Here is a 26,516-nt window from a genome sequence, read left to right as displayed (position 1 = left end):
AAAAAAGCGGTCGATAAAATAATACTTACTTCAAACTTAATGAATAGTCGTGTTTTGCAGACTCGCTGTTTCTAACTAGAAAAGCACCTTCTTCTGCGTTTCTTAATAGACCTTCGGCTTCAACGCGAGATAGGGTTCCGTGGTACCACCTGGAAATTTAAAATAAATACAATTAATAAACTATAACTCGACATAAACACTTGATGCAGGAATCACATGTTATAAGAATGAGGAACATGTTTTAAAAAAATTATTAAGTATGAATGTAAATGACTGTAAAGACAGAGGAAGGTATAAAAAGACCAAGATCAACTATGTCAAAATGATATGGCCAGAATGGGAGTGAATACGAATAAAGAAGAATGAAAGAAAAAACATACTACGCCGATCGCAAATAATAATTGGAATAAGGCTAAGATGAATAAACTGTAACTCGAAAAAGTCCTTAATAAAATACAATATATGCACTTTTAAGAATTAAACATTTCAAAATTTTTAATTAATTTACTGCTGCGAAAAGGTATTAAACTTTTACGAGTATAAAAGGAACAATTAACTTACCCCTGTCTATCAAGTGGAAGTGAAGCATCAACGAGATCTCGAGGCGGAACTATGGGTCCCAAATTCAAATGTAATCCCTTAGAACTGCTAGAACCACCGCTACCACTGTCGAAATTCAGTGTCAACTTAGCACGATGCTTGTTACCTGAAAATAAAGAAATTAACAATACAAAAATGTTGTCTATACAAGAATCTAAGTAAAATAAGAAAGATACGTAGTAAAATTGATACTAGATGTATATTAAGTCAAGTCTTATTATACGTCAAATCGCACTCGATCCACAAAAACTTCGAACTCTTAACTCAAACGAACATTTACAAATTGCTCCCAACATGTACAGGAAAAGTTCCCTCAAAAGGCACTCAAGCAAATTAAATATTGGGAGGGCGTTGGACCAGAGAATTTCGTGTGGAGCAATCTGGAGTCATACGTCTTAATCGGCATAATGCGGTGGTGGTCGCTTCAAATTAGGACAGACTAAAAATACAAGTCGACAGACCCTCCGCTTTGTTTTCCTTAAGAATGACATGTAAATCTTTCTGACATATTCTATCCAACATAATAAATCTATTAGAACTTAGTTGCAAATTACTACGTAGACAAATTTAGTAGAAAAACCTATACAGTAATTTTTGCATAGTATATAGTACATGGAATAGTACACAAGTGCGTATAAATCATCGTTTGTAATGATGGTTAGCACTATAGATATCAAGATATATATATATATATATATATATATATATATATATATATATATATATATATATATATATATATATATATATATATATATATATATATATATATATATACCTACTTTTAATCACTTTCACTGTCATATCAAAATATACCAAATTATGTTCTAATTTAAAAAAAAAAATACTGAAATACTAACCTTGATTTAAATCTTGAACACTCTGACTAGAGGAAGCGTTTGAAATAACTCCCCCAAAATCATTGTTTAACTGTAATGACTGTCCTCTTAATTTTCGTCGAAGTTTAGGCATATCGAATGGCAACGATCGCAAGTCAGCTTCGGCTTCCGCACGTCGCCTTCTTAACTTCGGCATGTCAAATGGAAGATCAGATAAATCTACGTCCTCGTCTTTACGTGTCTCATCCGTGTTATTACTCTTGAAATTAATAAATGCATTTCGTGAATCAACACCTTCTCTCGAGTGTATTGATATACCACTGTCAGAACCTTGTATCTCAGCATCCCCAGTTGTAGAATGCCTAAATGTAAGATTCAAAAGATTTCTATTTTGTAAAGCACGACGTTTAGGCTTAGCAACAATTTCGACAGTAGTCTGCATCGTTGTATTTCCCGTTTCACCATCCTCAGGTGATACTTTTTGAGAATTATTATTTTTGTTATTGTCAGAAGTTTCTGACGCTGGTTCTTGTGAAGATTTATCAGATATAGGGCTAAGTATATGTAATTTAGTTGGGTGGTGCCCAAACCCCGACAACTGCATGTGATGTGATTTTGTAAACGGCACATTTCCTGAATCAGAACTATGAGAACTGAGCGATGACGAATGACGACTTTCTGAACTACTGCTACTCCTATCTCCTTCGCTGTTACTACTTCTTAATGACTCCATACTACCTCCGCTACTGCTGGTAGCCATGCTTTCTGTACTCGAATATTTGCGTCTTGGACGAGCAATGTTGGGCCTTCCCTTAAACTCCATTATAGGACCGACCCCCTTAGGCCCCTTATATCGATTCAATTCTGGTGTGTCAGAATCGGAAGTGGGTCGGCCCTTAATCTCTAAAAAAATACCGTCTTTGGATTGTCTTTCATCGTCATCATCACGGGATTCACGGCCAGAATCTCTAAGACGTTGGCCCATATCTAATTCCGTCGATGCTGAACCTTTTACATCTGCCATACTTGCATCGCTGCTTGTTGGAGTCTCTCGAGCTCGTAATGATTTTACAGGTAACCTCAAATCTTTCAATCGGGGATGAGCTGGTTGTGACTGTGGTAAATTAGGTGCACTTTTTATACTATTCATTGCAGATCCATCTTTCTGAAATTTCGCTGGTAAAGGTGCAGTCGAAGGTGGCGATGGTGTGTATCCTCTAAGAGGTAATTGAGAAGTTGATGCGCGATCTTCCTCTTCTATGTGAATTTTCTCCAATTCTTCTGACAGAGCACATGCATTGCCATCATTTTCCCTTTTTTGACGAATTGTAGGAATCTTAGAGCGCCTAACACTATCTGTCTTCATTGTCACTTTACGACGACCTTTAAAGTCCGGTTCACTTCGCTCAACTGCTTCAAAAGCCGATGATGCAGAAGAAATAATTTTACGTTCCTCTGCTTGCAACAAAGCTGGATGATTGCTAACACGATCGAAGTCATCCAAATCATCATCAGATCTGGCAATTTTACAATCGAAAGCAGTTTCATAAATTTGTCGAGTGGTCATCTCTTGCGGCCAGCGTGGCAGCGGCGCCGGCACGTAAAAGACGCTGCGAGAAGATCGATGCTCCTCTACATCTTCGGGCGCGGCGCACGCGCAGCCGGCCGCGTCGCGCCCACGGCGCCTCGGCGGCATCCACGCGCTCTCACCTGACGAAGATGATGACCGCTCTAGCTCACGGAAACCATCTTCAGCTACAGAGAATCGTTTTGGAAGATTAGGCCTTGGAGCTACGTGAGGCGCGTCTAGGCTAGCTGATTTCCTATAACGTGGTCCACGAGATGATGATGTAGTTGAAATGGTTGGTGCTGAAGGAGCCGGTGGCGGTGGAGCTGTCTTAAATAAATCTCCGTAATAATAAGGACTCGGGTTTCTCCGTGGTGCGTTAGCGTATCTAGGATCTGATCGTCCGCTGTCTGGTGAATGAAGTGAAGGTGCTGTTGCAAATGGATCGAATTCACCAAATTCGTCTTCTTCCTCTTCTGTAGATGACGTTCTATCCTCTGACGATGATTCTAAAACAAAATAAAAATAATGTTATAATTTTATCTAAAGTTATACATTTTTCTAAAATAAAAAAATACAGTAAAACTATTCAATAAGAAATATATATAAAATACCTAAGACAAATACTACAACAAGCTATACAAAGAAATGACATTTCTCCCTACAATCGAAGTTCACTCGAGCGTCTCAAGTACCATTTTATAATTTGAATGTTCTTTCAATTTTTTATAAGTTCTATAGACATGTCTGCTGACTTACGAACCTACGAATATACATAAAATTCACATGGTAAAATAAAACCTAAAAATATTTATCTTTTAGTCGTTTTTACTTAATACACGATTGTTAGAGGATTTGATAAACATTGTCTTCCATGAGATCTCAAAACTACCTATTCATGGGACAATAGTACTAATGATTAATGAAACTGCTTTATTGTTATTGTTTGAATATCTGCTGATGTACAAGCGAAAATGAATTTTATTGTGTATTTCTGTCTTTGAATTATTGTTTAATAACAAAACATTATAATGCCTACCTAAATACGATTTCCTAAAATATAAACCACTATAAATCATGAAACGAATATTTTCAATAAGTCCAATCTGTAGTAATAAAAAATCCAGTTATATTTGAGCATGTTGATAGAAGTTACAATTAATTAAAAATCTTGATTCACTTATCAAATTAATCCACAAATCTTTATATAAATAATTGCATTCCTATTTCAATCCCATTGAACAATTTTTACGTTAGTTAATGATTGTATAAGCCCCAGCACATGCGAGGCTAATGTTATTTCAAAGGTACGTGGAAATACCCTAATGAGAATTTCTTGCTTCGCACAACAAAGGACTCTTCTGAATGCATCGTGAACATAAAAAAGTCGAGATTTAAAAACCCTCGAGCAACGACGATAGCAAAAAACTAACGAATCGTAGCCCAAGTATGGCTTGCCATTTTTAATAAACTTTTTTTAATGCTTTCGCTAAACCACAAACCCTTTGTTCTTTCGGTACTCACTTTTAATTCCATACTTTCTGTTACTCTATTATTTTCAGAATATAGTATTATTGTTTTTTATAGCTTTGAATGCTTTCGTTTGAATTTATGAGTTGGATTAAATATTCCTTATATCTAGATGCTGCAAATATGAAGTATTATTTAATATTAACTGTTAGCTTTTTTCCCCAACTTCATATGTATGGAATGTGGAACGTACCTGTCTACTTGTAAATGATGAATTAATCTACAAATAAAATATACATCAGATTTTAAACTGTGAAAATCTTGTTGAAATAGTTTCAGCGTAATGTCGTAACAAACATATAGACAGACAAACACAAACATTCTAAAAAATAGTTTTGACTTCTGTTACTCTTAATAAAACAATTATATTAATGACTTTAAAAATTAAACTAAAACCTTCAATGTCTATTTTTATTCACTATAATATACCGTATTTTCTTGCCAATATAACAAAATTATATGTAGATGCCAACATGGTTACAGAGAAGGTATTGCTAACGCAACATAACGCCATCGTCACTGGGACAAAACGACGTCAAAAACTGGGCAAATTGTCTATTAGCGCCGCTGAAGCACGGAGGGAGAGTAAGTGACGTCATTACGCCACGTAATTGCTTTTCCGCGTGGATGACCAGGCCCGCGACGTGAAATTTGCTAAATCGCCGCGATTAACGTGTTAAATGTATTTTTGAAACGTGTCGCCTTTGTAAGGTTAAATGTGGGTGTGAGATTTTAGCAATTTTCGATTCCAATTCAAACGAATCGTTAATAGGTAAGTACATACTGAGATTACTTTGTAATTAGTTAGTTACTTTTTTTTTAATGAATGATAACGAAATGGTAACACCGCCTGCGCTAACGGTATACGCTGGCGGGGCACCAGTGATGGATAATAGGTGAGGATGAAAATGCAGGTCAGTTAGCCCATCGTGATGAATACACTTGGAATTTATCACGATGATTTCCAGGGGGGACCACGGGGGGGTCGACCTGAGTTGGTTACGTTGGTATACGCATCTTTTGTATGTTTTTTGTGTTGTACGAGTACATTTAAAAATTTTACATGTAACAGTTATTAGTAATGGTTAGAAAAAAAATACAAATTGTTATTATTCTATCCTATAATAATCTCAATGGATATTAATAATTCTCAGTTTGGGAAGAAAGGATAGTTAGTAATGGTGTCTAACTACCATGTTGTTAGCAATATATCTTATCAGGTCGACCTCCACGCGGTTCTTCCTGGAAACCATCGTGGTTAATTCTTGTAGAATTCGTCACATTGGGCTAACTGACCTGTTTCACTGGTGCCCTACCAGCGTGTCACTGGTATACCGATAGCGCAGTTATTCATTATTACATAAAAAAAAACATAACATAAAAAGCTGTAGGTATGTGTAAACCAGGTTTTCTTATGTGACTTGAGATTAAAAAAAATATTATTATGAAATATTTTTCATCTGTGTATTAAAACTTTAAATTCGGTTATCTGTTTAGAAGTTAATGGTAATAAACATCGAAACATCTTCACAAACTTGCACATTTATGATACTAAACTAAGGAATAAAATATCATTCAATCAAAATATCAATCATTATATAAATTCAATAAGCAGATAAAAATACTTGTCAACCCGGATGAAATCTCAAGTTAGACACAGATAACTTGAATATAAATCTATACAATGTCACGATAAAATAAAAACACTTATTAAACCACTGACGTAATGATAAATATTTATATGAAATATTATTTGTTCCTACTTAGACATTATGCGTAATATCTCTTATCAAATATGCTAAATAAACACACGTGTGGCATAAAATTTTACCTATCAATTCAATTCTTACTTAATATAAACGAGTCTCATGACAATTATGACTCAACTATATCGATATTATTTCCTTTGAAAGAATGTAATCAGAATCCCAGCCTATTACGTCCTCACAGTCTAGTCTAGACGAACGGACAAACGACAAAGGACTGATTAAAAGTGACTATTGTTACCGCAATAACTGTGCGCTCGAGTACCATGACAAATTAAATATGATGTACGTACTGCCAATGAAAATGTTGGATGCTGTATTTAAAGACACTTTTTTAAATTACCGTTCAGTAACAATATTAATTATTTCACCAATATTTTACATACGAATTGTTATATTTTTCCTAATGTTTCTATCTGTACTCTTGTTTGTTTTGTTTTGTTTGTACAAGTAGGTCCTCAACGGAATTAAAAAAAAAGAGCATCTTAATTCGATTGTATTTTTTTATGTTTAGTACCTCATAACTCCTTCAGTTGTAAACTAATTCAGAAAATTATTTTTTATCTAAAAGGCTATATATTTATCAAAATTTATTCAGTAGTTTAGTTTCAGATCAAAATAATATGTTTTATTGTAATTGAAATTGTTCTATTTTTTTTTTTTTGTGGAACACAAATTTTAATTATGTACACTATAGTATCGTTATAAAATAAATCTTGCCAGTAAAGAAAAACACTAATTTCTATAATGACAAAATTAATATAAGGTTAAGACGGAAGTAAACGACCAATAAAAAAAAAAAGAAATATTAAAATCAGTTCGTAATCTAAACAAAACACATCTGATAAATTGAGAATCTACGCCTTTTGAGAATCACTTAAGATGTGGTTAACACTAAATATACAAATAATGCAGAAACGGATATGGCTAAGAACAACCTCTAAACTACTGCGAATGTAACAATGGTTTTGCTAGGCACAGCAATTGTTCTGTTGGAAGAAAGGAACCCTTTGTCCTGGTCGAGATGAGATGGTGGTCGTAACGTGAGAACATGCATGTACCTACATATTATTAAATATGCAATGTGTCGTAATACAGGTATGTAAGTAATCTTACTAATAAATTTGTAAAGATGTCTGGATGTTTATTACTCAATTACGCTTAAACACATGAACGTATTTGAATGAAATTCCATACATGAGTAGGTTTTATCCTAACTGTTAAGTTATAAGTTTACGTGGAAAAAACTATTAAAATCAAATAAATCATAAAGTACTAGACATATACTGAAACATTTTAAAAAAACACAATGTTTATTTAATTATTAGTGGAATTTCTCTGCGGGGTATCACTAAATTTAACCTTGAGTTTAATCTTGAGTTACATACAGTAATACAATACCTACCATAGTATCGTGTTAAGATTGTAACAAAATATTTATCTACAAAATTAGAAGCCAAAACAATTCAGGAATGCAACAGAAGTAAAATACTCACTCATAATGTGTAATAAATAAATATTTTGTTAGACTATTGCTAAATTATAGGTCCAAATATACTGCCTGATCTGGTAGCTGTAACACTATCCAATTTGTAACTCATATAATGATTTACCAATTACAATTGACCTTTGAAGTTGCGAAATATATACGAAGTCATCAAATTTCATATTTTATATTATGACTATAAAGTATAATTAACAGAATTTTATAAACCACTTCAGAATTTTCTACAAATATACGAGGGCAATGGTGTATATAACATTATAGTTGATAAAAATTAAAAAATAAATAAAGCCTTTATCAATTTCCTTTTAACTAAATTACATCATTCTGTGTTTATAATTTGATACGTATATGGGTCAATTTTTCCTCGTGAAAAGTTAAATTACATTTGAATATACTGACCTGATTCGTAATATGGCTGTGATCTGTGACGAGATCTCTCGTGTCTTAAAGGTGCAGACGGCGCCGGCTCAGGTGGAGAATCCGCTGAACCCTCAGGTGCACTTTCTGGGCTCCGCCGGGATACTCCCGGAGCGGATAAGTCAAAATCTGTTCTTCTAGCAGACTCGTAGTCCGCGCGTCGCCTTGCGGATTCCGCGTCGAATTCCACGCGTCTTCCCGAATCCCCGTCGTACTCTCGGCCAAAATATCGCCTCGACTCGTAATCGTAAGGTCGGCGACACGAGTCAAAGTCGTAGTTCGACCGGCGGGATTCGTGTCTCCATCTGTATGTATCTGGTGATCGGCGCGGCTCTCTAGAGCGGCGACTGCGCAATGGCGAACGTCGAGCTGTGTCACGAGGTGTACAGTATGCTTCTATGAACTCGACCTGCAACAATAAATTTCGCCTATGAACAAAACACTTCACATGATAAACAGGAGATTCGGGACGGGATAAGTCATTGCATAGCAAGTGACTATTAGTCGGAAAGAAGCCCTTCATCATGAAAGTCGATTATGTGGCAGAGTAAAGTGGTAATAAAATGCAGCGGTCACATATCCGGCGACCGTAACGGGCGGTTAGGCGTCCTCTCCCCTCAATGGGGCGTCATTACCACGACCCGTTTGTGTTTATGGGGACGGATATAAAGAATATTATGAGATATTGTGCCTGCATCGCCAATACGATGAGGTGATAACATTTCGAGGGACACTGCTAAATTTAGTGTGTACGAAGACAAATTTTTATGCGACGATTTAGAGTTACATCGTGTACCTTGCATAATTCTAATTTCAAATAAATCCTCTTTTATTAGGTAAGTAATTTTACCTATTACAAAGAGTATTTATTTAAGATGCCTCATGTTAAAAAATAGATCCCGTATAAACCTCAATCTGAATCAAATAAGATGATATCTGTTAAGCCGAAGGGTGATTCCAGGCCATTAGAGCCGGTGATGAGTCCCCGCTTCCGCGCCTCCGGACACGAAGGGACTCTCGCCAAGCTCTCATTAAGGGTTAAATTACTAACAGCTCAAAAGGATTCAAACACAAGAAATGTTTACGTAAACACAGCAGTTTAATAAAGTACCTACACAAACTACCTATTTTTAGTAGCTAGCATTTGTAATAGCTAGTCCACGATTTCAATAAAATTAAACAATCTCATTATTAAATAATAATACAGTTATAATTAATGATGCTAAAATTAATGTTGTGTTTATAAAAATAAAGATAATGGACTACAATCCGGTTATAGCCTGCGGCAGCGCCTTTCCAACTTTTACTCTGAAAGGGTGGCCTCATCTGGCACATTGTTTAACGATTCCTTGCTATGCATGAAATTTTATTTACATAATTAAACGTCGACCAGCATAGTCTACCCTCGTGTTGATTTGCGAACTAAAGAGATTTTTGCAAGTTATTTGCATATTTTGCTTGCTTACGAAACGTTGTTAGACATTTATGTTCCTTAGCAAATTACATGCCATAGCGTTCGCAAAGCAGTAATATATGTATGTTATGCAACAAAACGCAAAGTGTGCAAACTATTTTCCTCCAAAGGTTATCGCCAAATTCTACAGCTTGTTAATAAATCATCACTAAGCACATCTGTAACATGAATTTTTAATTTATCTAAAGTTTATTTTATGATAAGCTAAGTTACGATGCTTCTTGATGGCGATTTTTCAAAACAGTCTGCTATACCTATTTTTAATGACAGGATGTCCGTTCGTATTATTCTATAAAGTCTGATTTTATTTACTGATTCAAATCAATGCTGCAATTCACCCGTAAGGGTTAGCATTGAAAGGGATCAAATTGAATTCGGTTCAAGCACACATGCTCGCGTTGGCCCATTCATCAATTGTATCGCATAATGGGGGAATAGTAGTCAACAGCTTACTTCCTCTAGAATGTACACTATATTTATGTCGGTTTATACATTTATGCCGGCATATATCTATTGAGATATATAGATATAGATACCTACTAATTTGGTATCCCGGCGTATACTTACAATGTAAACAGGGCTACTACTCTATCTTCAATTATTGATACCTAACTATTTAGTTAGGTATCAATTATTATTATTATTAAACATTAATAGGAATATGTTTAACTATTTAGTTAAGCATATTCTTACTCGTAATCTCAGTAATTTGGTATACGAGGTCTGTCCGGAAAGTTCGTATAAAAGTGTTCTGGAATGCGAGAAAGAGGATAATTGATATCTAACTATTTAGTTAGGTATCGAATTATTATTATTATTTTTGCCGATCTCAGAACATTATGGGGATGATGCTGTGAAGAATATGTTTAATTATTTCAGTCCTTCCAAGCATACGAAAACGTGGAAAGAATTCGAACTTGTGTTAATGGGGACCGTCGTTTAACGGTCAATTTGAAGTATACACGAAATACTATTTTATCGTTCCGTGAGTTTTTGGAAAAATGAAAAAACACATTCGCCGGATTTGGCTACTTCTTTTCCCAAAAACCAAATTGGTATCGGCATTTGGGGGACAATAAAAAAAAAGCATGAGAAACCTACAACCAGAGGACTTTCAAGGAGCCTTCTCACAGTGGAAACGACACAAAGTCACAGGGGGAGTACGAAGGGGATAAAATTGATTTACCTGAATTTTAAAATAAAATTTTTAAAAAACTTATATTTACACATAGTTATATGGAATGAAAAAGAACATGGGCTATTTTTAGATTGTTTAAACATATTACATAAAAGCCCTTTTTAATTATATTTTAAAACGTCCCTTCAAAAACTAAAGATTTGCGAGTATATTTACAAGCTTTCGACCAAGAAATATAATACACCTCCGGCCATATCGCTACTGCAGACATTTCCTCAAAAACACAAACCGAACACCACATCTGTATATGGTCTGTATCTGTATAAAAATTTCAAGGTTCGTGTCATGTTAACGTAGACAATCTATGCCTTATTATATACAGAAAATAATTCGAAAATATTTTTATTTTCAAATCATTATTATATCCTCTTGGAAAACTGTATGTATTATTTTTAAACGGAAGCGGATTTAACATTTGTCTGGTCATAATTTACCAAGGAAGTAAATCAATAAAACCTGTTGAAACAATACAAGACCTTGCAATGACCGATTCAATGCGGACGAGGAAGTAAATGGAAAATGTCTACAATTTACATCGATAAAAGAAATAACTTCATTCTTTAAAACAATTCAATTACTATAATCCATAGATGTAGCTTCAAAAATTTTATGTGTGTGATTAATTTTAGACATAAAAGATCATATTTGTTTTATATTGTTTTAATATCATAGTCACTTTGATGATATTATTTGTATAATACTTTCTTATTGTAGATTACAGAAAATATCGCAGATGGATCTTTATATTGGGTATAGGTTAGTTAATAATAATAAATATTATATAAAGAATTTATTTATGTCAATATTTTTATTCAGACAAGAGTATTTATTATACAGCTAACAATAAACACAATTAGAATGTCATCTATATAAACAATTCCGGGTTACTCGGTGTGAGTAATACGAACGGTACGAAGGATGTGGGACAAGACAGAGCTTTCAGACAGCCAGATGACTCACGTGTATTAATATCGGAGACACGCCTCCTGGAACGCCAACTAAAATAGTTTTAGTGTCGCGTGACTTAGATTTAATAAAACACATTTCATAGGTCATTCATAAATGACACATCACGTTTATAAAATATTATAATCGATAGTGTTTATATTTTATATTTGGCAAAGACAACCTATGTTACACGCGCACGCCATAAAACATTGTAATTTGTTATATTGTTTTAGGTATTCCCTACTGAGTGGCAAAAGATAAAAGCAGAAATAATTTTAAAGTTATATACACACTTTTTATTCTATAAAGCTTTTTTACGAGACTGTTATCTGTCGAAAATTGTTGATTTTCTAATGAACTATTTGTGTAGGTATGATTTGGAACTGTAGCAGATATATTAATTTTAATTGGTATGATAATAATTCTGTACAATACACAAATTTCTAAATTGACTCACCAATGCGCCGTAATTAGCCACCGCATAAGTGCTATCTATCTTTACAATATCGATAAAAACAATTTCCCGTCATTTTTGATATTTAAAATCTAATCTATCATTTTTTAAATCAATGTTATTCACTTTAATAAATAACACAATATAAAGGTGACATTGTTAGCGTTTCGCATTTTTGCTGCAATTGGCGTGGTCATTCCTATGTACCCACGAACCACTGTCTGGTCACGTTCAGCAAACCAGAAACCGCAAACAGGTCCCGGTGCAAGTGAATTAAACAGATACTGTTTTATTCTTTTCCGTAGGCTTTAGGAACGTGCTTTTCAATTATTCCAAACTTGTTGGCTCGAAGCCCTGAACGTCTCTTATCTGTCTAGTCCACAATGTTATATGCGGATCGAATTCGAGATATTTTGCATTACTTCGCAATGAGCGTATTGATACTACGTAGTACAATACGAAAGACGCTATCAAGATAATAATCATTAATTTTAAACATCGTCAAAGGTCACAAATCAAATGAGGCACGTTTCGCGCTGAATCTACTCGAGTAACTAAGCATGGAATTGTTGCAAATGACAAAACAACCAAAGGAAATAAGCTTAATTACCAAGTTGCTGCCAGTTGAAATCGCCCAAAGGGACGAGGGTCTTTTAAGTAGACCCTTACGAATGTTTCAATGAAAGGAGCAATTATGAAGAAATTTTCAACACCTCCTTATAAAGGTCGTCGCACTCCAAATATGAAATATATTACTGTTGCTTATTAAATATTCCATAAAGACATAATACTATTACGCTACTATTTTGATAATGGTATAAAATAATTAATTATGTAGATGTTATATTTTATTTTGAGAGCTTAAACATATTATATGTGCCTTGATATATGTTTATTGATTTTTTTTTTCTTTATATTTGTAGTATAGTGTAGACACAAACGTCTAAAGTCATGAGAAAAGATTAGTTGGCATGATTATTAACATTTGTGACAAGGTCACATTCATATATTTAACAATGTTCATATCATTCGCAGTTTTTGGCATTGTTTACATTTATTTTAATCACTCTAGTGTATTAGACCAATATGCATAAAGTAATAAGTTCTAATGTTGTACCTACTAGTATTTTTTATTCGACCTTGAATAGTACATATTCTGTATCTTTATAGATGTAAACAATTTTTACATTCCGTATTTTGTATTGTAGTGATTCAGTTTTACCTAGTTCTCTTTTTTACGCTTTAGAAAGAAAAGATTTCTTTATAGGGGAGTAAACTTTGCTCTCTGAACTTGTAACTGAGTTAAGTCAACCCCCGAGATCGCCAGAGGCTTCTAATCAATATCTACTTCAGTCTCAATTCTATTTTCTTTTTTTTTTAAATTACTATAAGAGCTGCCCATTTAATTTTCAATCTGATACTTCCTATATACTTAGGAAGATCTGATTAATGGGTATTGTCGTTTCATAATGATAGGTATCAATTATAATTTATCATGTCAAAATATTGATCGATATGTTAAATAATCTAACTCTTGGAATACAGTACCTAGATAGATATTTATTAGATATACTACAATACTAAGAAGAAAGCAATGCGAAATAAAGCAAGGCATTTAGAATTTGAACTACTCAATGTATATCGTAATGTGCCATGTGGTCCCGAGATAGAATAGACCTCTTCTTCCTTTCCCGTAGTTGTTGTAATAGACGACTAAGGAACATAATGGCTGAGGAATTGGCTGCAGGATCCCTTTTAAAATATTACCAAAGCCTAACTACTGTTACCTATCTGCCTGCTAAGCATAGCAACTACTGGTAAAACCCCCCTTTGGGGGGAGGTCTATATTCAGCAATGGACAGTAGACAGTGTGATGATGATGATGATAAAATGTATATGTAAATATCTTACCATGTATAATCATAAAAAGCAAAATTATAACAATTTTATATGTTTATTATTTTCAGCAAATATCTTAACATGGAACATAACACAGAGCTATTCTATTTATAAGTGAGTTATAAGCGTAATAGCTAAAAACTTACCACATGTACTACTAAGATCCACTGTGCAATCTGTCGTATTTTCGATATAAATTTTTTATTTGCAGGCATAGTTGTTTAAACCACAATCCAATGTAAAACAAATTCAATAGTATGTAAAGAATCCACAATAATAGTCACGACACGAACTTTATCGAATCGACCGTTTCACTACTAAGACTCACTGACACGCACACACCAAAAACAGGATGTAATACACTTTCACACAAACTTGTTCTTGTACACGAAATATTTCTTATACAGTAGCTAATTTTACAAATAGTTCTGTAAATCTAGGCGTTTGGCAGTAAAATCTGCGTTATAAACGCCTAGGATCGTCCAGTTACTTGACGACTCCAACTGTAGACTGACAATACTACTCAAACGCTACACGCGAATGTGTAAAACGGTGACTCATCGTCCCGCATACTGTTTACCGAGGCTTGAGTCATCGCATCGCCGTTGAAATAACCCCGAAAGCGACACAGCGCTGCACAAAAATACCAAATACAGCACAACCATTAATACGGCAACGCAGCTACAGCGCTTTAACGCTTTTATTAGTGGGGACTGACTCCATTAATACCTCCATTCGGCACGTGTCCACTATTACTCGAAGCTGCTATAGACTCTAATATCTTACTTATAAAGCACAAAATAATTATTTCTATTTTGTAACATAAACTTTCGCGTTCAAATTTCGACTTCTATTATGTTAGATTACGCTTGACTAGGTCGAATACCGTTTTGAGGTCGTTTCGGTGGATACGTTCAAATGTTTAACAATGATCGGATGCTGTGAGTAATCTAGTTGTAATTGAACCGCGGGCTTCGACTTCAACGCTTAATTAAAATAGATACGTACTAGATTAGAAATAGTTGCGTATTTCGAAACAACGTACGGTGCTATGGTATAACTCTTACAAACAACAGTGTCAATAGTATATCTATTTTAGAAACTATGGTTCTTTATATTAGAGTCGTTCAATGTTATTGCAAAAGAAGCGAGCAAGAGATATTAAAAAAAATATATTGAAATCGTCCCGTATTTTTAGTAATGTCGATCAGAATGTTAGGAATACGTTTAATATTTATTAGTGATCGACCTTTTATGGTCGTTGTGTCTATAACTTAAATTATAGTAAAATGCTAATTTAACTAGAAAAACTTAGGTTTCGCTTCAATACTTGGTATACATTTATGGTAAAAACGAAATAACATTAAAGGTTGTCTATGGCCTGATTTATTTTTTATTCGACTCAAATAAAAAACACAAACCACTAACATTTTAAAAGTGAACATAAATTAGATAAGGTAACAGTGAATAGCCTTACAGCAAAGAGCGGCATTTTATTAGATAGAGAATTAAATATTTTTGATTACGTATCTAATTAGACAAATACCTATCAATACTTTGATTGACGTTATACGAATATAATTTTATATTTACATACCAACTGGTATTTATAATTGGCTGCCAGTAGCGACACAGCCTCTAGCTATCTATATGTCCCTGAGACATTTGGTGGTTGTTATAAATATCACGATGAATCAGAATTAAATTCTGAGACCTACGTAGCTGAACTTTTTTTATACAGTGTACTATTAATTTTAAATGCGTCGCTAATGATATATAGTTTTATTTACTGTTTTCTTTAATATTTGCTTCATCTTTTATGTTATATTTAGTTATAGTCATGAGAAAGCTAAATTTGAGACACTCGCATTTATAATTAGAGTTCCGTGCCAAAAAAAATAAAATAAAAAGAAATACCATAAGGTGCAACTTCGTCCGTCTATTTAAATATGAATGTACTCGTACTACTTATTCGTCAAACTCGATTCACGTTTGCATTTAACATGTGCAACAAGCCCAACCGTTCCAATCCAGAGACTTTCTAGTAATAACGCAATATAACACACCTTATGTTCTATTTATGAACATATATTTCATTGATTATATTAATGTACTAGTATATATAGCATATACGAGTACATACAAGATGAAGTCGAAGTCGCTATCCGAATCAAGAATCTGACCATGCTATAAAATGTGCATATTGGAACATAAATTTCACGAATCAAATATTTAAAACAATAAAACTTTTGACCCTACTATAGTAAATTACCACAGCAGTTGTTTGCGCGCGTGTTAGTACGAGTATGGGAGGTTCACAATATTTTGAAGTATTTTCCCTATATTATTATATATTATAAGTACTTTACCCATATTTCTTTGGTGAAAATGTTCAGTTTCACTGGTAGAATACTCCTTTAAAAGGATGCTCTTAATAATTTTAATTTCATATTAACTCTTGTTATTTTAATTACTGTATTTATATCATTAATTATCCTACACTTATTAATTTGCGATCATTTTTCATCTTATATCAACTGCTGCTTTGATAAAACTGGAAAAAATAATGATTTTTCCCAGTTTTATCAAACTAACTTAACTGTGGTAGTAAAATTACAGGGTATAGTGCAAAGCAGCGCATTCAGAGTTATGATTAACACTTTTAAACAGATAAGTTATTGCCTTATATGCCGATGATTTTTAAATAACATAAAAAGTAAATGCTACAAATCTTCCATCACTAATCAAGACATTCGTCTAATATCATTAAATCGTCTTCAGACGGTACTAAAACAATATTTGGTTTTTCATTTAATGCATAAATAACATTCAATGTTTACACAAAGATTATTTGCGTATACTCATGCTAAATAATGGTTGCCAATTTTAACAAATGAAACGTCATTATGATATCATCTTATAAAGAATGAAATATTGAGATATCAGGGTTGTACAATTACCCAAAAAAAGACTTTATTTTTAAAAGAACCATCAGTCATGTCTAAATCATCTTAGAGATGTACGGATGCTACTGCTAATGCCATAACGGATGTTAAATGGTTTCTTATAAATAGTATTTCAATTTTATTGTACAAAAAATATTATAAAATGATAAAATTCTAAATATATTTTAACTGCAATTTAACCAAAATTAAAGTATTTTAAAGAAATAATATTGAATTAAAAATTATTTATTTTTAAAAAAATATTTATTTCTTTTTTTAGTTTCATTCAACAAAGACAGCGTCAACAAGTTGAGTTGATGACTATAATCTTTAATAAAATACTCAAAGGTATGTACTGTTTATTGCTGAATTAAATGAAAAATGCCGTATTGAATGAAACACTGAACATGTCCAAGTTATACCGAGTTATCGTATCATCATCATATTAGCTTTTATCTATTCGTTGCTGAATATAGACCTTCCCTATAGACTGTCTTCTTGACTTCCTACAAGGTACTTGAATATTATGTCGAGTATATTATTAAAATTAATATACGGGGATAAACTAAATAACTAGAAACGCGAGAAAAAGAGCAAACAGATATTTTTAATATTAGATTTTAAATATTACAAGTGTTTCAACTATTGGTAACCTTACTGACTCAAAATCTACTGAAATAGTAGAAGTGATAAATAGACGATGTGTTAATAATGATCGCTCCATAATAATTGTTTATAATCATACCTAAAACTTAAAACAAACGATAAAGAAGAGGCGGTCCGCCAGCATTCCTGCGAAGGCGGAATCTGTGGTCATCAATGATCTAAGATCAGGGTGAATGCACTTCGATTTCATTGCCCTGTGATGACATCACTGCACAACAGTGTTCAAACACTGTCAAATGAATGGTGACACGTTTTGTTGACAAATCAACTAATTGGATTCGTGTAGGTATTTATTTAGATTTTACGACTTTCAGCTACGACAAACTAAGTCTTATTAATAAAAACAAACGTTAATCATTGCTGTGAAACTGCGTCGTGAAATTACATAATTAGTAGTTGACTTGGCAAACGTTATTTTACTGTCTATTGCCATCTACCAGACCCATTGTTTCTTATCGCGAACTGTCACAATATATAAAAAACTATCCTCGCAGCTCATGTTACAAAGAGTACACGTTTATAAAATTCCATTAAAATCGGTTTATTTTGCCAAACAATCAATTTCCCACTAACGAGCAGCGGTTTTGAAGGGTATATAACCTCGATTTACTTGGATCCACAATCAGGATCCATGAGTGTATCCAGGGATAATTTCTGTTTTTTTTTCAATACATAAATTACCTGCTCGTAAGGCGGTTTAATACAGGGCATTATTATGATATTTCTTTCTTGTGCAAGTACCTATATGTTGTGTTTTGCTCACTTCGTCGCCTCTTAAGATATCCTGGATAAGAAAGGAAGTGACGACACATTGTATTTTTACTCTATTACAATACAAATATTAATAATAAGTAATTCTGTCGTTTAATATTTAATTTCACTGATATGTAAGTGTTAAAGATTTATAATATTGATAATTATTTTAAATGTACCACATAAGTTTCTCAATTTGTATATGTAAAACCTTACTATGTATGTTTCTATTGTTTATTCGCAATTATACTCTTAAAGAAGTCAATGTTTACTACATTGATTTATTGTACTTATAATTAGTAACAATTTGATACCAGTGCTTGTTAAATTAGTAAACTTTTACTTTAAGCAGTAATCGCCTGAATAGCAACACAAATTACAATATTTTAAAAGCATCTATTGTATGTGAAGATATCCACAAAAGAATTAAAGTCACTGATATACCAAGAAGAATAAGCAAGCTGGAGAAGGAGTAAGATGGAGAAGTAATGGAGAAGGCCACACAACTTGAAGAACTGAATACGAGTACATAATTCCAAGAAAAATTCTTTAATAGCGACCCCGTACAAGTAAATGCACCCAAGAATGATCTACAGGATGGAATCACGATTTCAAATGTGTTAGAGAGATTCAGTGGATATAGATGGCGCAGGACTCCCTACCGCAGTTTATGTGAAAGACCTATGTTTAGCAATATACTATTACTTGTTGAAATGACAATGATATATTTTATCTAGATAACTGTATTTATCATGAAAAAATACCTATAAATACCTTATATTATATAAAATAATAACTGATTCATCAAGTTTATAGTATAAAGAGTTGTTAATTTTTTTAAACTTTAACGGATTAATGGAATATAATTGTATTGTTTATATTGTTTTTTAGATGCTTACAGGCAGCGTAGCGATTAAGTCTTGAAGAAAAAATAAGCTTACCACAGAAAGGAAGGCAGTTGAGTCATACAGTCGTAACAATCAGTAGCCAAGCAGGTAGACATAAGCTAATTAGCAGGTAAATTAAATAACTGCGTTTATGGCTCTTTAATGAGTTGTTTATGTATGAAGTACGATGTTTACTTGGTGACTAATCTCATTATCGCTGTTTAAAGAGTATCACGACCAAGTAATTAAGTATTATCTGATATTTCCAAGCAGACGTCGAGATCGTAAGTTCAAATCTGGCGGACTGCAAAACTTGAGTGTTAATAAAAAAATCTCCAATATTGCACTTAATTTGTTTCCAAGATTATTCCATATAGCCACAGAGACTATCACCAATATCTTCTACCTTCACCATCTTCCTGCAAAGGTTTTCCCTAGACACTACAGCATGGGGTTCTTCAAAACGGGCAAATTAAAGTTTCTTAAAGGTCTACAACGCACGCGTGACATCCCTGGTGTAACAGGCGTCTATAAGCTACAGTAACCCTGTTTACCATCAGACGGGTCGTATGCTTGTTTGCCACCATAGTAGTATAAAAAAACTACCACCATCTTAATGTGATTTACACATATTAATCAACGATTAATCACAGGGTCATTTCATTATAAGTACTATGTAGGTTAAATTATTCATATGTCATTGAACATTTATCTCAAAGAAACACGTTTCGTAAAACGATAAAAAAATATAGGCCTTCACCATATCATCATCATAGTATAAAGTATTACTATCATGAAACGCCCATCAGTCAAATTAGTATAAGATGCGCAATTTTTTTCGATTGTTTCTTTGAAGAAATATTTTTAGTTGAACATAAACTAGTTGAACACTTTTTTACAAGAATGTTAATTATTTAAATATTGGTCTGTATAAGGTACAATACGAACTATGGTAACTATTATAAAAAATGTTTTGCTATTGTTTGATTCAAGTCATGACCTTGACCACATTTTTTATCGATTCCAAAGAACGGACTTGAGGTGTGAGTAGAAAAATCCAATTCCAAATATTAAAAATGCAAATTTTATAAGAATGTATGAATGGATGGATGTTTGTTACGCTTTCACGTTTCTGAACGAATTTGAATGAAATTTAATACACGAACAGGTAAGCACATAGAATACTTTTTATACTGATTAACATAAACAAAATCGTAGAATATAGCTAGTATTAAATAAATTTATAAGAAATCGTTACATTTATTAATAACTTACAGCCTAATTGTCATTTCCATAAATTGTCAAATCGTTTTGCCCAAATATGACTCACCAGTGCACCCTATATTTAGGGTCACATATGGCGTGGGCCCGGAACTTGCTCATGTGAAAATAATGACTCATTCCATTCGGCAGGTGTGTTATGTTTGACGTTTTAGGCACGACTACGCGCCAACATGAGTTGTAAACTTCCACCAATTGTGTGAGATACGAAACAAAAATTTTGTTTTTTTTCTGGCAGAATATTTCGAACCACTATAACTACGTGTACGCTGACTTTTCGCGTTCCAATCTTAAAACAAACAAATTTAATTTATAAACCTACTCGCTGTACCCATATACCTTGCAATGCCATATAAAGTAAAATAATTAAAGATTGTGTCCCACAAATAACACCGACTATAATTGTGACAAAACGTTTAGATTTAAAAACCAAAAAAAAAAATTTTAAAAACTAAACTATTGTACCTATTTTATTGTATTTTTATAAAATTTCTATGGATTCTATTTCTGTAAGTATATCTTTTCAGATACAAAAAAAATCTAAATCGATTTAGAATTCATGAAGTTATAAAATAATAAACATAAAACAAAAACAATACAACCGAATTGAGAACCTTCTGTTTGAAGTTGGTTGAAAAGTATTTGCTGTATATTTATTTATTTATTTACACTTTATTGCATCATTTAAAAAAATACAGTAAATATTAGTGAGAAGTGATACAAACGGCGGCCTTATCGCTAAGCAATCTCTACCAGACAACCTTTATAGTCTATTAATAAACTATTTTTATATATAATATTTTTGGTATTTCCGTTTGATACCTGTATGAAGTGAGACGATTTCTTGACGTGGAGCATTTATTTTTATTTATATAGATTCATGTAATGACATTCTGCTTGCCAGAGGTTTTAATTTGGGTATTGTATTTGCTCTAAAGGCTAAATCTTTTAATTCAATAATAATCCTTACAAATATTATAAATGTGACGTGAGTTTATTTCTTATCTCTTAACGCCTAAACGGCTTTACCAATCATTAAGTCCCAGTCAGTGAACATATCTCAGTCACGAGGGCGAAGTTGCTGGTAAATGCTAATGTGGTAATAATTTATATTATTCTACAATATTCCCGGCTCTTGGGGGGAAAGGGATTGGTAATAATGAGATTTAGCAACCCCATTGCTAGCAATATACCCTATCAGGTCGACCTCCACGCGGTTCCCCCTGGAAACCATAGTGATTAATTCTTATCCAATTGATCACTATGGGCCAACTGACCTGTCTTCATCCTCACCTGTCACCCTTCACTGGTACCCTGCCAGCGTATACCGATAGCGCAAGCGGGACTACCATTTCATCATTCATCCATAAAAAAAAAAATATTCCCGGCTCATATTTAGCTAGTGACAAATATTTTCCATTGGAAGGGGCCTCTTTCCTTTAGTTTTCTTTGGGGAAAGGCTCTCAGAAAAGAATTCAAATTAAATATACCGATTGAATAGCAAACATCCAATCTAAATATCTACATACTTTCATGAGCCGCAGTGCCATATTCACATTGGTATCAAGTAATATAATTTTATAGGTCATAGACTCGTAATGACATCTGATCTCGAACGTTCTGTTATTTTTTTTTATACCATGAATGTGGCAAACAAGCCTACAGTCTGTCTGATGAAAAACAGTTACTATAGCCTGCAATACTAGACGTATCACGTGCGCGTTGCCGACCCTAAAGAAACCTTAATATACCCTTTTAGAAAAACCCCATATTATAGTCTTTAAGAAATATCTGTGTTTTTTTTTATACAACTTAGAATGGCAAACAAGCTGATGGCCCACCTGATGGAAAGTGGTAACCGTCGCCTATAGACATGAGCAGTACCATGCACATAACAGAGTATACTGTTTCGTCCATGATACCCCCCATGCGTTACCATTCCTGAAAACTCAGGTGTTATTCCTCTGTACCCAGTAAATTCACGCCGTTCAAACCGAAACACAGCCATGCAAACACAACTGCTTCACGGTGGAAATACGAATGGGACAGAGGTACCCAAGCAATCGACTTCTGTACAAAGTCTCCCTCTGGTGTGTAAAAATGTATTAAAAAGTTTTAGTCATTATCACTACAGTATAACAGGTAGAAACTCTTAATTTATTGTAAAGAAAACATATCTACAGAAATTGTTTACTATTACAAAATAATAGGAATTTTTATACAAAAACATAATAGATACTAAGTAACATAAAGCTTATTTATTGATCAAATATAACACCAATGAGACGAGCTTTTTACACCAAGAATGACAATAAATGACAGTTTACGTGACACATACGTTAAGTAGCTGTCATTTATACCGTGCTCGGAAGCAACCTGAAACCTCAATATCTACCCGCATTTCCTTATACTGGATAAATGCCAAATTCATCGACTTTGTATGTGTGTATACAGTTACCACATTCCATCAGATAGAATATCCAATAAGCAGGTTGTGTCTCATTTCAAATTGTATATAAATATAAAAAATAAAATAAAAGGATATAGCTATTACTGATTATATCAAACATATAAAATGAAAATATTTCAATAAAGGTGAAGCGTAACGTATAGAAAATGAAAATGACACATCTCAGTAAACGAGCACTATCAAGTCTTAGTATCAAATACATTTTATACTACAGGGAAATAGTGAGCGAGCGAGCTGACAACTATCTTATAGAACATGGTAACTGTCGGACGTGGGGACGTCTTTACAAATTGTCTTTCAGAATACAGAATTCAATAAAATACGAATAGAAAAATAGATTTTGGTTTACAACAAAATTTAATACTATATTACAATTAATAGGAATTATCAATCTTAATTCAAAATTGGCGAATATATCGTGTAATATACGAGTATACACAAAAATACAGACAATTTTTGAATGTCCCTTTGTATGGCGCTAAAAGTTAAAATATTTATTTATTTTTTATATTTAATCATAGTTAAATAAAAAATATGAATATTTAAACTGTGTATTAATAAATGATTGAGTATGATATAAACTCAATATTTTTATTAAATATGCCAAATAAGAAAAAAAAAATGAAAAATATGTATATCATAATACTATATGACACAAAACAATGGTCGACATTACATAACTGATAATATAGTTAAAACCCACATGTAGTGTTGTAACGCTCATCCGCCTATAATGATATAACTATATATTTACGTTTTACTACGCCCTCGACTTCGTATATTAGTGAAAATCAACTTATTTTTTTACGAATTTTGACTACAATTAAATACACCAATTAATCAAAACCTCTATTTTTTACGTGATTTCATACGATAAAAGGTTCGAGCTTGATTGATACACTTGAGTGATACGCTTGATATAAAGATTGTGTGATTCTGATAATACGTGCAGTAGTTTTGAAGTTAAGTAATATACAGCACTAAATAGTAACGAAATATTATTCTTTATTATTATGTTGAAAAACAATTGTTATTATTATGACATTTATAAAAAACACCTACTCACAAGACTACGATATCATAATTGCATAGGCATAATAGTTATGTAGATTGTGAATCTAATGTTCTGTTATAGTGATTATATAATATTCAACGATAAACCATTGACAAAGTGCCCATTTTTCAATGTGAAAATAAAATTTGTTAATTGAACAGAAAGAAAGTATGTAAGCCACCGTTTTAAAAATGTCGTTAACTTTATCTTGTAATGAAATATTGAAATAATTTATTATATATACATATATGTTGACTGTAGCTGACTAATTAGAACTAAAAATGACAAATTACACAGGGGTGTATTTAGGGAAATTGTAAGTTCCTTTACGTCATAAAACCGGACATTTTATAGTATGTCATCAACACTTAGAATTTAATGTACTAATGAGTAATACTGTATGACTTAATGTCATAATTATGACTACTCGTAGTTAAGAACAAAAGCGTACTTTTAAATTTTTAAAATAAAGTTAATGTTACTTATTAACCAATAAGAAGTTAATAAAAATAAAATGATCCTTAAAAATTATATATTCATTAGTCAATAAAATATTTTATGAATGCAAATAAAATACAGTAAAATGAATTTTAATTCGTTCTACTGTAAATTAAAAATTCTTTTAAATTGAAGTAAATTTAAATGATAATATTGACAAAATATATTCAAGTAATAAAAATAACTCTTGTGCTGTTCGTTAGCCTTTATTAAAACAATTTTATAATTATAAAATCAACTTTTGTTTAAAAAAAAGCAACACTTTGGTTTGAATGATTTGAAGCTTATTTGTTCTCGACTGAAATTGCATTCTAAATCATGAAATAATAAATCATAAGAAAATTACTATTCGAAAACACATAATTGAGTTTGCTAGAATAAAACATATTCTTATTTTTAAAAATATAAAAGTCATTTAGTAAAATTGCAATGTAATATAAACATAGCAATCATTCCAGTATGTCAAAACGAATACCAACCTGGGAAAGTAAAGCGCGCAGTGCATGCCCTCAAATGTCAAAACCTCGCGTCACGATGATGTCACATTTGGAGAAGCTCTGTGGATGACGCACTTGCACACATGGATATTACTCGAGTACAAAAAATTTACTTGTAAACAATTACAATCGATCAATCGCAAACGTTTATTAGTCTAAATAGATAAATAAAATCAAGATTTATTGCACCATATACATCGGTGTAAATCTGTGATATCCATGGTGTTCTGCATGTCTATCGAAGACGGTTGCCACTTTTCATTAGGTGATCAGTCTGTTGTTTGCTAATCTAAATATCATAAAAAAATTATTACTATTTTTTCTTAGATTGAATAAAACTTGAATTCAATTTTTAATATGTAAAATAAAAAACAATTAACTGCCTACAAATATTTAATAAAACAACTCCCATGACCAATTATATTATTCTTTTTAAGAATAATTCAGAGCCAGCGAACTATAATAATGCAATGTTACTTAACATATGGTAATCACTTACCACCATATGAGTTATACACGTACGTTTTAGAAATCTTTCTTTACCATATACATATGTTGGATAAAGACAAGTATAAAATTTTTATTTATTAAAGAGATAAACAAACTTACCTATGAAAGCTTTCTTTATTAATTGCCATATACATATGTAAAATGTGAATAATAACTATCAGATGGCAATTGTGAAACGTGGTCTATGTTTTATTTATTAAAAATGTCCAGATTGTGGCGGCGTGGTGGGCCGGGTCAAAAATATGGTCGAGCGCAGTGATGGCTGGCTCATCCGTCATACTCGTGAACGGGTCAGACTGATGACTGATTTCCTCTTATTAATTGTTTAACCAGTTGGTTATGTATTCAATTTTTTTTTTCTTTTTGAGTATTTAATTGAATTAGTGCTAATTGGTGGTTTGTATTCACACAATTAAACTTAAAAATGTAAAATAATAATAAAATTATTTAAAAGAGCACCACTTGCATGATAACGAGCGGTAAATTAAAAAAAATGTAATGACTTTTCAAAAGTGCTTCAATGTAAGTTTATTTGAATAAATGATTTCTATTCTATTCTTCTATTCTACCTAATCAGAGACCAGAGTCGTATAAAAACCATACAACCAAATCACCACCAATATAGTCAAAGCGGATATTCTCATTTCTCAGAAAAGCTCTTGAATAAAATATTTGGTATTTGCAGTTTATTGTCATGATAATTATGCCAACTTATAAAAAACTGTACAATTTCGCACGCTAGAACCGGATTAAGAA

General features: G+C 32.6%; 1 protein-coding gene across 3 annotated transcripts in view; it reads right to left on the bottom strand.

The window, feature by feature from the left end:
• The window catches only part of LOC113510753 (microtubule-associated protein futsch), a 220,752-nt gene that overhangs the window by 2,961 nt on the left and 191,275 nt on the right, over positions 1 to 26,516 (bottom strand). For 2 of the 3 annotated variants that reach the window (XM_031907249.2, XM_052896362.1), the window contains 4 exons: positions 8,209 to 8,635; positions 1,461 to 3,515; positions 562 to 706; positions 30 to 149 (listed from right to left, as the gene is read on the bottom strand). In XM_031907249.2, coding sequence (XP_031763109.2) covers positions 30 to 149; positions 562 to 706; positions 1,461 to 3,515; positions 8,209 to 8,635 — 2,747 coding nt within the window. Of the gene's footprint in view, positions 1 to 29; positions 150 to 561; positions 707 to 1,460; positions 3,516 to 8,208; positions 8,636 to 14,345; positions 14,737 to 26,516 lie in introns of those variants that run through there. The other variant, XM_026894289.3, reaches the window with a different exon arrangement.

The sequence above is a fragment of the Galleria mellonella genome, unplaced genomic scaffold (genome assembly GCF_026898425.1).
Source record: "Galleria mellonella isolate WM207_F2 unplaced genomic scaffold, CSIRO_AGI_GalMel_v1 utg32, whole genome shotgun sequence".
Lineage (NCBI taxonomy): Eukaryota > Metazoa > Arthropoda > Insecta > Lepidoptera > Pyralidae > Galleria > Galleria mellonella.
This window is presented reverse-complemented; position numbering and strand designations above follow the sequence as displayed.